Source organism: Drosophila elegans, unplaced genomic scaffold (genome assembly GCF_018152505.1).
Source record: "Drosophila elegans isolate 14027-0461.03 unplaced genomic scaffold, ASM1815250v1 contig_208, whole genome shotgun sequence".
NCBI lineage: Eukaryota > Metazoa > Arthropoda > Insecta > Diptera > Drosophilidae > Drosophila > Drosophila elegans.
The window spans coordinates 6,713,069-6,727,204 of NW_024545578.1; the positions used below are offsets into that span (position 1 = coordinate 6,713,069).

General features: G+C 38.2%; 1 protein-coding gene across 1 annotated transcript in view; it reads right to left on the reverse strand.

Moving 5' to 3' along the window:
• The window catches only part of LOC108146026, a 66,953-nt gene that overhangs the window by 35,890 nt on the left and 16,927 nt on the right, over positions 1 to 14,136 (reverse strand). Inside the window, 3 exon segments of the mRNA XM_017271812.2 lie at positions 5,749 to 5,874; positions 10,493 to 10,629; positions 10,944 to 11,214. Coding sequence (XP_017127301.2) covers positions 5,749 to 5,874; positions 10,493 to 10,629; positions 10,944 to 11,214 — 534 coding nt within the window.

Consider the following 14,136-nt stretch of genomic DNA (forward strand, 5'->3'; position numbering starts at 1 on the left):
AAAAAGTATTAAAAAATTAGAACAGTTTCATGATCAAACTTTATTAAGTGTGTTTTTTTATGGATTTAGCTCTCCCTTTTTTTACAAAAGTTAATGATATTCTATTTTTTATTTGCCTACAATCTTAAAACTATTTATATTTCTATTTTAGACTTAGAGGTTCAGGATTCCGTCTTATGTCTAGACCATTTCCCGAACTGTGAATGCCCAGCGTACACCACAAAATCATACAAATCTTTTGCCCATTCGGGGCAGGACAAGTGACATTTATTGAGCCTGCTTGCATAGGCAGCATTAATATTGCTAATACCAGCACGACGAGGACACTGCCGGTCGGGTCCGCTTTTCAGTACTTTATATTTTTTTTCGTTGCAGCCTGCGGCCTAGGTCAGTGGCCACCAGTCGATAAATGTGGGGATTGGAAAATGGCAACGGCAACGGCAGCTCATTTACACTGGGGTTCCAATTGATTAAGTTTTTAGTTAATGGGTTATTTGAACTGAACCGACGACCGATGAGTCCGGCCCCAGGCGCCCACTGTGTCCTTTTTGCCCCGGACATGTCCTGGTCCTGCCTGCCTGGCCCCCCGGTTGCCTCGAACTCAAACAACAATTTTTGCTGTAATTGCAAAGTCGCCAATCGAGGTCTGGCCAATATTTGTAACTGGTTAGAGTTGCAGTTGCACTGGCCAGTCCTGTCGGTCCATTGCTGCTGTCATATTGAATGACCAGGGCAAGTCCGTCGACCATCCTGCTCTATCTCGTCGGCAGGATGAATAGTGGATTGGGATTGGGATTGGGATAGGGAATCGGGCAGAGGGTCCTGGCAGGACACAGGGAGCAGTAGGCAGGCTTGACTGCCTGGCATAATGGTAATTTTCTGATTTCGATTTTGTGTAAATTCATTGCGAACTCTGCACGAGTCCTGGTCACAGGCCTCTCCTCCTTACACTCAAAAATCATTTATCTAATGTGTTCACAATCTTAATGGGAAAGAAAAGGACTTAGAACTTTGGAATTTATTTTTATTTCACTCAAGTTTATTTTGAAAAAGCGCATTTTAATTAACATATATTTAAATAAATGGCTTACAAAAGTTATTTTAAAAATTAAAAGATTATAATTATAATTTCCTATAATGTAATCCTAAAGAATTTAATTGATTAACTGTTTAAATATTAACATTTGCATTTAAAACTTGTAGTACAATTTCGCCAGTATCTAAATAATGAGTATAGTTCCTTATATTTTTTTGGACATAATTTGAACACCGTTTTAATCTTAACCTATTTTTTGAGTGTACTGTCTTTTTCCCCTCTTTAGCATCTCCCTGCATCTTACCCCATTGATCGTTCCTCTTCATCATCGTCATCATGTCCATTGTGTGCATTGGAGCGTTATTAGCATCGACTTCATAACGAATCATTGGACCTTGGTCCTTGTGTGTGTGTGTGTGTGTCCTTTTTACCCTCCTCCCCTTTTTGCCCTCTTTTTCGTCTTTGGCCTATCTTCTCTTGCTTTTTCTGCCTCGTTTTGTGTTAGTTTTAAATTGATTGAATTATTATTGTAGCAAGCTATTTTTTGGGCTGCCACAGCCTCTGGGTTAAACTTTAAAGGAATATTCTTTGATTAGGCCAAGGCTAATAAGGACCCGGGTTTTTGGCCAAACATTTGAACACATGCCAGTCGGAATAGTCACATGTTGGTCTTCAAATTTTGGGTTTAATTGGAAGTTGAGCATGGAAGTCTATTTCAAATTTATAATGAAAACAGAAATGAAGTAAATGAGGCAAAGAAACAAATAAATTAAGCCAAAGAAACTAATCAAAAAGGGATATTAAAATAGATTTGAGTAACAGAAGTAAGTAGATTCCTGTGTTATGGTAAAAAAAAAATAAGTAGATAAGCAATAAGCTCAGATTTTCCACCATCATCTATTATCTACAATTCCTTTAAGACCATTAATGCAAAACCATTGGGAATACATTGTTCGGGTCTGGGGGATTCGCCCATATGCACACACATTGTACACACTGAGTGCGAAAAAAGTTTTATCAGCGTTGTTGATGTACTGGCATCCGCAGAATCCTTCTCGCTTCATAATCTGCCAGCAATAAACAAAAGCTGCCGCTTGTCTGTATTCCACCACAGCATTTCCCCTATCCAATTTCTCTTTTCGTTGCAGTGGGTATTTGAACTTAATTGTGAAACAATTTAAGCGCATCATACCAGCTCTGTTCAAATGTCTCCGCTTTCTTTTTGATTTATAGCGATTTAAAGCATTTGCCAAATAACAAATAATTTATTTAATTTTTAGGACACAGGGGTAAGCCAATAAATAACCGAAGAAATTATTCTTAACTTGGTAGTCATCTTCACAGTAAAACTCGTAGATTCCCCTAATTTCCTGCGGTCAACGTTGAGTTATGAGCTTGGCCAAGGCAAAAGTTGTTAAACAATCTATATGCATTATCTATATATATGTACGTTTACACTTAGTCCAATAAAAACTATTGACAAACTGAAGCAGGACCAAGCTGCTTCCTTCCTTCTTGGAAGCAGGAAACAGGAGGGTCAGGACTAGGGATGTTATGATTGCCAAATATTGAGTCATTTGCTCAAGCTGTTCTCGCAAGGACACTCAAGGATAACAGCCTCATCCTCCGCCTATCTCCTGCTTTTGTTGTCTCTGTTGATTTAGGCTAATACGTTTATGCATAAACTTTATTATTTATGATTAGCATTATTAGCAAATATACAAAAGGTTCAGAGAGAGTTTTCTCAGGATAAGACTTACAAAATACCTTGTAAAGCTAACTCAAAATATAGTAAAGCTTTTACGATAAGTGCAGCATGTGCCATAATCCATAGGTAGGTTTTCCTTTTGTTTTATTCAAATACCTTTGAAAATTGTTAATTATCTCTTAGTAATTTATTGATTGTATTGTTTTATACAAATTTGCATTAGAAAATTAAAACTGTACTTGACTTAAGAAGTTTCCACTGTTGGCCAAAGATTGTTTGCTGAATTATTAAAAATAATTTCGAAAAGGTCAAGATAAGGACAGCCCAGTTTCGCTCCCCTTTTGGCCTGTTACAAAATGCATGAGACAGAATGTCCAACTAAATTGAATAAATGATTAAACCGAAACTTCAGACTCGACACGGGGTGCTGGGCCTGAACCCGGGTAAATCATATATAAACCTATATGTGGCAAAGGCAGCGGATATAAATTTTCCGTTTCGGTCAAGAATTTATGTGGCCAGGCCATGACACGCATTATTTATACAGATCGGTGGGCGAGGAGGGGGCTTTACAAAACCGCGTCAGCAGTTAAAATTGCCTTTGCCGGGGAAAAAAAACAACCAGCTTCGATGGAAACGGAGATTTTGAAGGGGGAAAGCACAACACAAACCTGCGGTTAGTTACGAGTCTATATAGAACTGCAACGACTGCAACAATGCACGAGCAGCGGCGAAAAAAAATTGAAAATATTTAACTGCATTTAAGAACCGAAAAAGGAAGGCCAAATATCCAAAAAAAAAGAACAAAAATAAATAACAGTTTTGCGTTACGAAATTCGGAATACCCTTGTGGTCTAAATTCAATTTTCCTCACTTTATGTATTTATTTAAGACTGGATTTCGAATTGCGTTTGTTTTGATTGACTCTATTGACTCCATTTTTTAGTCCAAAAATATTATTCTTATACAAGAAACAAAAATAAATATTATTTTGAATAACTTTTGTATTTTTCCATAAGGATTTTGTTCTATGACACAAATTATACCATATTTTTTTTGAAGTTGACCTCTTATTAAATAATTTTTCTAAACAAGCTTATTTCTGGCCTTAAAATGCACTAACAAAATTACGCTCTGCAAGCGTATAAAAGCCGCTGCTGCCGGAAAATGCAGCGGCAGGAAAAAATAGGGGCATGCCTGTTAGCCCAGGATCACCCCTCGTCCTTCGTCCTTTGCGGAAATCCCTCAACTCCGTACACATGTCAAGCGCCAAATGAAACCTCAACAGGACAGGACAGGAGTGCCAGCGTTTGCACTGGATGGCTATTCCCTATCCCGAAGTCCAGCTCGGCCCGTTTTTCAGTTTTTCGGCGACGCGCACCGCAAAATGTCAGCGCACGCCCCACGCTTGTTAAAATTTATTGTTGCACAAAGCGACGGGTAGATATATAGTAGAATGCCGGCGGGAAAAGTGAAGGGTTTGGAGGGCCTACGGAGCTAAACTAATAGAGGTTTATGGTTTTCCAACAGTCCGACAGTGTACGAACCGAGTTCTTCCTAGTTAGCGGAGGGAAATGGATCCAATGAAAATCTGTAGTCGCCGGGAAAAGGGAGAGATTACGTGAGAGCGCTGGGAAATGGAACAAAGGGGGCATTTTAAATGCCCCAAGAGCATTTTCAAATGAAAGCAAGCAAATTTATTTTATTTATGGCCAATTTATTATTGTTAAATGAAAAAAACTCATTTGCATTGTTGATGCCTTATTAGTATTTATTTATAATCAGTTTGTCAGCCATGTAATCGAACTTTTACCAAACAAATTTTTTTTTTAGTAATTTATGCAATAACAGCCAAATTATTTTTTATTAAATATGATAATAATAAATTGCTTTAAATATTATTTACTTCAAAACGAATATGCGTAACTTTAAAATAAATAAAAGTCTAACAATAATGAAATTTTAATTATTTCATTGTCCTTCAAACGTTCTTTAAAATTCTAAAAGATTCCCAGGGATTTCCATTTAATTAAAGCAACCATATGTGCTGGCCAACTTCGTTTTCCTGAATCTGTTTAAAGCTGAAGATTAAGTGAACTTACACATCTCTTTCACCATTTGCATTTTAACGCTTCGGTGCGAATATATTATTAAATCCTCAAATTAAAACAGCTTAAGGTATCCAGAGGAGCAGGAAGGAAAACGAGCAGTCAGTCTGGGATTTATCAAAAGGCGATTTAAGCAGGGCCAGTCAACCCGAAACCGACATAAAGATACAGATGCAGATAGGAATACTGAAACAAAAACTGAGACACAAGCGGCTGCAGATACGAAACGTTCAAACATATTGCACAAGTCAATTACAGGGATTTAGTGAGCTTTTTCGTACATTTTATTTAGCCAGGATTTTGGTTTTAGCATTACAAGGACGAGAACATAGAAGTACAGAACAAACTACCCCCGAATGTGCACGCAAAATTTGCGATAAAAATATACACCACGCACACAGAGCCCGAGTACATGTTAAATAGTTTTCCTTTTTGGCCAAGAGAAGGGCCAAATGTATATGACCCAACAACACTAACAGCACTCAAGCTCCCAATCCCAGGATCGTCAGTACATCCCCACACAGACATACAAATACGGATATCGGGACGAGCACGCACACAGGCCCACCATTCAATTCAATTTGCCGGGCTAATGTGGTATTTGTCAACAGAGAACCAAACAGAAAATTACAGAATTACTCGGACATTGATTGAATCGAACTGCGACGACGATGACGACGGCGACGTCGACGAGGACGAAAGCTACCAACGATGACAGGCCAAAGTCCTCGCCCGGATTCTACGCCCCATGCCGCCCATCGCCGCCCACTTGGGCATGAAATTATAGCCAACCCAATGCAAGTAAATGGACTGCAAACTCCCGGTCACAATTTCCCGCAAACTATTTTTATTATCACGTAACATGAATTTTAATAAATGAAATTCCAGCTCCTCACCTGCATGAAGCCCTCGGGACAGCCGGGCAACTCGCCCGTGGGACTTAGGTTCGTTTCGTAACCATCCACATCCGTATCGACCATGCCCTCGTCGAACCTGCCTACCGTAAAGCCATCAAAGATGATCTGAAATAGAAAAAGGTAAATTTAAATATATATATTATATTTTTATTGAGGCATCCCTAAAATACATAGGTAATTTTTCTATTAAAGGATTGGCTCTGTCAACTTATATTTTCACCCTTAAAGTAAAATACTGTTAAAAAATAACACATTAAAATTCTTTAAAGTTGCAGTATTTTCATTTTTGATTACGTATTAAAAAAAAATACATTATAATTAGGCAATATTTTTTTAATTAATTTTTTTAATCCTTTTCTAAAACATTTAGCTTATATTAAAGGACAATTATGATACCTTCTTGTTTAAAGCTGAATAAATAGAATTTTAATAAAATTATCTTTTAAGCTCTTATACTTTTCAAGACACATTCTTGTTGCGGAGTCACTTTCTAAAGCACATTCGAAATCCTGTAAAGCCCAGTTTAGCCCGTCTTCCCAGGGTATTAAAACTATATTTTATATTTGCTTAGAGTTATGCAAATGAAATTCCATTTGCGAAAAATGTAAAGGACCACACAACGCCTCATTGTACCCGCCCACTGTTTGCATATTTGATTGGCCATAAAAAAGTAAACACACCACTCACACTGCCTTTTTACATTGGAGTCAAGTCAAGGTCAAAGCGAGGAAGTTGTGAGGCAGAAAGTCAAGTATCTAATCCTGTATGCAATATGTACATTATGTACTCGTACTCGCACTCGGGCACATGTATTTTTCTTAATAAAATATGCAAATAAATGCCTGCCGGAGAGTGTGTGTCGAAAATTGGAAAGAAAGCTCCAATAAAAGGGTTCAGCCTCGGGTTTCAGTTGGCTGCCACTTGCTTTTCATTTAGCTGAGTTTTCAAACACCTACGCACACGAAGAGATTTTCACTTCCAATTTGAAATATTAAACAAAGGCAAAAGTGACAGCGAAGAAAATGAGGGAGGGAATTCCACATCGCACTTGGCATTTGTGGCTTCATTAGAAGCGACGACTGGACGACAGAGGGGACAATTCTGAAAAACTTTTGCATTTGCAAGTTTGCCTTGGACTTCAACATGTACTTTTTTGCCCAGGCAATTCTCCTGGGCAAATGAAGAAGTATAATTTATGTGTAGTGTATGCTTTTTAAGGAGTTCTCTCTCATGTTTTATGGTTTTTTCCTTCCAAAGTTTTTTGTTCTGCGACGTGACAAAGTGGAAAACTTTTCATTCGGGCTTTAATAGAAATTCTAAATGCTAGTGGTGTCAACCCGTTTCATTTTTGATTTGCTTGTGGCAGTAAATTAGGTGTTCATTTATAATTTTCAACACAATAAATCCATTATGAACTCGTCCACAAAAATGCCAAAAAATCTAAACAAATTCCATCAACGATAGTCAGCCGAACATTCCATAAAAGAGCAATATCAATTTCATTCTTACTGGCAAAATAATATTAAGCGCGTAAAAATATAGATTTTTTTATTCAGAAAATCAAAAGCTCACATTGAAAAACTGCTATATAAACTTATTTACAAAGTTACCAATATATAGAAATTAAAAAGCAAAAATAAATAAACGGGTTAAAAAAATACAATAAATGTGGGTAAACCAAGCTAAAATTATTAATAATAATAAAAAAATTGTTTGATTTATGCGAAATACTGTCTGCATTTTTGGTAAAAAAAAGATTTCCTTTTGGTTGATTTGTAGCATAAATTTTCCCCTCCATTAGAGGGCGTGAAAAACAAGCTTTAATTACGAAAAAAGATTGCGCCATCGGCTATTTGATTAAAGCAAACATATTGCGGAGTTCGGGTTAAGGTATTTCCATTAAAAATTAGCCCATGGGTATATGGCGTAGTCCCAGGCAATTTAAACTTCTCCCATCTACGAAGGTCTGGGATTCTGGCTGACAATCATCAATCAATATGTACAAACAGACAGCAGCAACAACAACGTCTCCCTGGTCCTCGTCCGCGCCAATGTCTAACATTATTATTTCAAGCAATTTCCCACACAGACGCACCCGAGTGAGAAGCGCAAAAAAAATACATATAAAATCGAAGGGAAAGCGGGAAAACCGAGTGAAGCCTCGGAAAGCCAACCGCATGATTTATATGCTACGATGAAGAGGTGAAAAAGGATATGTGCACTGAAAGACAAACTATTTCTTCGACGATTTGTCTTCCCACATACATAATAATATGAAAAATCATTATATATTTAAATAATTATTTGTATTATTCAACTAAAAGATTTATAGATTTATTCTTAGCGCTGAGTTAAAAATTAAACTAATGCAACTACTGCTCTAAATATAATTACATCTATAAATTGGAATAGAAATGATAACCACATCATTGGCAGTGTATAGTTAAATATAATTTCGTTGTAATTAAATATAGATTTTAAACTTTTTTCCATGTGCACACAGGTTCTATAAAAAATGTTTTACAAATTCGGAACCACAAAATAAAAAGTTATAACTTACGCATGACAGATTTGTGCAAGGTGCAAAGCCCACGAAGGAACATTTTGCATATATCATCCCGCATACTTATTCAAATATATGTATACGTGCGAGACTCCCAGGCGAATTGGAGAAATTTAAGGAGCAAATGGGGTGGCACTGGAGCAGGAGAACAGATTTGCTGACTACCACTTCCTGGGACTCAACTGCTCATTGCGATGTTTACGCAAATTGCTGGGGAAATCAATTATTTTCGAAATTGAAATTGACGTTTCTCTGACAGCTCACCAAAAATGTTTTGAAGCGTGTCTAATTTCATTGTCAACGTGGGCGGTTCCACTCCTCCAAAGCTGCCCGATTTGTTTGCCTATTTCTCTATCTGGCCCCATTGCATCACTTAGCTCTCCTATTTTTCCGTCTTTTTCTATGTCCCCGAAGGCGTTTTAAAGCGCTGCCTTCCGTTTAAAACGCGCACGGACTGGCTGGGATTCAACTGCAATCGCTGGGAGTCCTAATTAAGCACGCACCAAATGCCAGAGCCCCCAAAAATGTCAGGAGATATGCCGCCAAGGCGAGAAATGGAGACATTTTACCTAACAAGCACGAACGGAGTGTGGCGACAGCCAGAATTGGGATATATACGTTTCGACATACCCCGGGATACATAGTCCAATATGACATTGGTTTTCTGTTGCTGTCTCTGAATTGAAAACGTCCACAATTTTTTTTTTTTTTGTTTGCCTATGTATGGGTTACTTGAAAACAATTATCAACCAATTATATATTATTACAAAGCATTTGAATACAAATACTTTAGATATAAAACATCCTTACCCTTCAAAATTGACCATGCTGAATGAAATTGTAACTTTTTTGAGCCGAGTCACTTTATTGGAAAATAATATTATTTATGTAAATATTTTTATTTAGCTGCGAGTGCCAATCGTTTAAAAACTTGATGAATTACAAACAAATATAAATAAATATATTATTAAAGCATATCATTTGTTGTTCTTATTTCAGTGAAACCTGAGTTGTTGGAGTGCGATACCAACATTTAATGAAATTAATAATTAAATGCAGGACTAACAGTACGGTTTAGTTTACCAATTTAATGCAAAAAGTTCCCTCTATTTGTAGGCATTATTTTACGAAAAGTAACTCCCATTTTATGTAAAACCAAGGGTGTGAAATAGTCCGTAGTCCTCAGAAGACCGATGTTTTACGAGACAAAACCCATATACCTTGTCCGGATGGCAGGCACGAACAGCTGCTCATGGGATATGTACGATTCGGGTGGCCATTGTTGAAAACGGGGGATGTGTCTCGGAATATTTCACGGCGGTGCATTTGTGCGTGTCGCTGTCTCCTGCTTGTGTGTGCGTGTCCAGTGTGCGTGTTTGTGTGTAGGTTCTCGTTAGAGTGCACTCCTCTTGCAGGACCTCTCTTTTTTGGCCCTCGAGAACACTTGCGTGCGTGTGTTTGTGTGTGTGCATTGCACTTTTATTTCGCTGACGCACGGCTAATCTTTGGCCTACAGCGCACTAAAGCCAACAAACGAACAACGGACAGTGAACTGTGGACAACAATACGAAACAGGCAAACACTCCACTGATTCGGCACCAGCAACGCATTTGGCACCAGTGGTGAGAAATATTCCACTGTTTTTTACCCAACTAAGGTGCTTTCTGGCTAAAGTAAAGTGATTTCAATTTTAGTGCAACCTAAAGAATTACTAGATTAACTTTATTTAAAAATATTCTATGTTTAATGTGGCACTTATTTTTAATCTAAGAAAAAAACCTTGTTTTTAATTGATATTTTGTAAGCCGTTTATTTAAATAAAGATATCTATGAAAATGTATGATTGATTTAATATCATACAATAACCCTAGTAAAAACTCAACAGTTATTTATCCCTATCGAGTTCCGCAGATCCTTGTATCAAATCCATTTATATATCATCAAGAAAATATAGAGGAAGAAGATATATCTTAAACAACTCATTGGCTTGTCCTTATTACAATTACAATTTATTATTTTCACTGTCAGTGTTTTGTGTAGTTCTACTTAAAACGTTTTGAATGTAGAAAGGATTCAAATCAAATAAATCTATATTAATTTAGGTACAAGAGCCTCGGTGTTCCCATCCCTACCATTAAACCTTCGTCCCGCTTTACTCACCTGTACAATGTCGCCTTGATCATGACCGGATGCTGTGAATGTCAAGTGACAGAGGAAAGGCAATTTATTCCACTGTGGCGTTGGCACTTTTATAGCATAGGTGCGTCCGATATCGCCATAATATGTACGATTGCAGACTGTCGGAGGAGACAAATAAATCAGAATGTGAGTTGGAGGCGCACTAAAGTAAACTACAGTAAACGATCGAGCAAATAATTCTATAAAGATTTTTGTTTTTAAAAACCTATTGTAAGGAAAATATTACTTTTTTATTACCTTAAATGGTTTTACTTCAAAATTCTTTTAAAATGTATAGTCAAATATTTGCTGTAAATTAATTAATAATTTAGTTGTTTCAACGTGATTCGGATCGTTCTTTCGACTGTTTACTGTACTATTTGTGAACCCCTTCGCCGAGAAGGGGCAACAACAGCTGGCGGCACTCACTCACCGGAGCAATGTTTGGGCTCATCGCTGCCATCGGCGCAATCGCTGCGTCCGTCGCAGTATTTGTCCAGGGGCACGCAGATGTTGCCGCTGTTGCCGCTTCCCTTGCAGGAGAACTCGGAGACGCGGCAGGCGAGGCCGAGGGTGGTGGCCAGCAGGACGACCAACAAAGCTGGAAGGAGCAGCTGCAGCTCCACCAGCCGCTGCAACGGAGATGAAGATGAACCGCACAACCGATGATGGCAGTGTTTGTGACGTCTCCCCATCCTGGGCATCTGTAAGTGGAAAGCGGGAAAGCGGATGGGGCGGGGGATTAGTTAAGTCAACAAATTGTCAGGTGATGTGCTGGAATCAAAGTGCTCCCGTCAACCGGAAAATGAGCCGGCGGTGAGTCGGAGGAAACGACCGCCAGCTGACCCGGATGAGTGGGGCGAATTTGAACAGGCAGAGGGGCTGTCTTTTCAGATCAGAAAGCAAACGAAGGGCAAATAGCTGGAGTTGGGAGTATTTACTCTTTAACTTATAAAGTTCACTTATTCGGCATTTAAGGGTCAAGCTATGAAGCCCACATTTCATGCGGAAATATTTAATAGAACGCCAAATTACTGAGAAACTTGTTTGCTTTAAAGTACAAAATAAACCAATTTGTTCATGGGCATAAATAAACCAAACGAAAGGTTTTTTAAAATTTTAAATCTTAATATCACATTACTGTTTTTCCTTAAAATTTAATAGGACTTCATCCACCTACACAACTGAAACATACTAAAGTCCTTAACAGCAATGGCACAAAATTGAATTTTCTAAATTAAAATATATAAAACTGACAGATAAAGATTTTCGGACTTGCATTTTGTTTATTTGCATATGCTGCCGGTAAATCATAACTAGAAATTATTTATTATTTAATTACATTGTTTTTCTACTAAGTTTTTACAAACTTAAATGGCGTTTAAATCTACTTTGCTTCACCCTTCGCAACATTTTGAAATACGAAAGTATTCCCTAACCTGGCTTTGTTTTAAATTCTTTCTCATTTCTCCTACTCCTGCAAATCGACTTTCTCCTTTCATCTGTTCGAGCTGCCCCTTGTGGCGTTCTCATTTTTCTGCAATTTCAGCTTAGCCCTCCAGCTAATTATTTTAACTTCAGTTGGGATACTTTTCGTTGGCCACTTGTAAGTTTGTAAAATAACGATAACAAAGAAGGAAAGCGAACTCTCGGATTCAGGGCTTCAGTCCCTGAGCAGCAGACGCTCCCCACGCTTCTTGGGCTAAGTAACTGAAAGTGTCCCGGTTGGCATTATCTCCATTCCTTAACCCCCGATGACAAACACACACACACACACACACACACGACATACGGCATGCGACAATATGGCAAGTGTTCCGGAGAGGGATGGCACAATTATAGCACAAGTCGAGCGGGAAACATATTGACAGGAGAAAGCCACGAGGGTCCGACTCAGAAGAAAAGGGGGGCTGGAAAGTGGGGAGCCGAGCGTTATGAGTGTTTTCCCGTTTGGCACGCGTCGCCTTTCCCCGCCACTCCCCCCTTTCCTCGGCCGCTTGATTGTCATGCCACATTATTATGCTTTATTTCCGTGTGCCTTCTTCCTGCTTTATTTGTATTAAAAATGTCGTCAAATCTACATATACACGAAGAGAATTAAATTTTATTTTTCAAAATTTATAAATGTGTTGACGAGAATACAAAATAGTTAGGCTCGAAAAGAAATCGAAAATATGGGTGAAATTATCCCTTAAGAAAATATGTTTGAATATATATTAATATTAATATAATAAATATAATAAAAATAATATTTTTTTTTTATATTCTAGTGATCCCTAATGTAATATAAAATTTTTAGGAGTCTTTTTAAAACAGTCATGAACTTTTCTTTTTTTTTTTTTTTTTTTTGTCTTAAATACTTTTTTAACCACCAGCTTAGTTCTTTTTTGTGTAGAAAGAAGTGCCGCTCGAGACGCTGTCTTGGACTTGGACTTTCCTTGCCCTTTTAGTTCTTCTCGGGCTACTGTTATTGTTGCTGTGGCTTCGGCTTGTGTCCTGCACTGAAGTGTTTGCAACACTTCCGGCGCATAATGGAAAACAAAAGGCTTAAAAGGGGATACACAAAGGATTTGAGCAATCAAGTGCGCTTTTGAGCACGCAGACCGATAACAGTTTTATTTGTGCTCGCCTTTTTTTCCTTTGCCACACATTTTTTTTTTTTGCTTGCACCTGCCATTAAGTTGAGGGCCGAGGAGAAAAGATGCTTTCGCCCTCAGTGTGTTTCAAAGTCATAACAATGCTGAGTTTTCAATATGCGCCCAGAGGAACCCACACGTATGCGCCATAAAGTCCTCCCATGTGGCAGGCAAAAAAAAGGGAAAAAGAAGTAAAGAAAAGGGGCATAAAACTTCAAGTAGTTAGGTCCAAATGTCTGCCTGGTTTTAGCCAGAGCCAGGCAACAACAATAAAGCCCGAAAGGGTGGACACAGAAAAAATGGGTTTCAAGGGGTCTGGCTTTTATGTCTAAAGTTTCACTTGAATGCCGAGCGCACACACGCAACCGTTCTGGTAAAACGACATTTAAATTCTGTAAGGGAATGCACCTAAAAGGCATTCCGCTCTCAGGGAATTTTAATTATAAAACTCTGCTGCTGTTTTTTTTTTGTCCAAGGATCCACAAAAACACGAATATCGCTCAGTTAACTCAATGCACATTTGCCCAACTTCCTGTTTGATTGAGCTTAAGAATGCAGTTAAAGGCAGCTGGAAATCATGAACAGGGCTGTTGCGGAGCTGCAAGGGTAATAACCAGAGGCAAGGAAGGAAAGGCAGGAAGGTCGGAAGATAATCGGTTGCATCACCAGCCATCTCACGGGTCAGAAGGGGATCCAGGAAAAAACAGGCAGCCAGCTTGTAAGCCATTTCTAAGCCACATGCCTGCAAATAGGGCCAACCAAGGCCATAGAACAGGAAAAAATAAAAAAGAAAAGCGGAAGAAAGACGGGCAAACAACAATAGAAGACGCTCCACAGAAGAAACATTGAATGAGCGACTTCCCGGGGAATACTTGGGTAAGCACAAAACATAAAATCTGTAAAAACACTTGGAACAAGAATACTCTAATTTGCTTTTAAACAGAAAAATAATAAAAGGAATGCCTTCTAACTATTAACAACTTTTTTTTT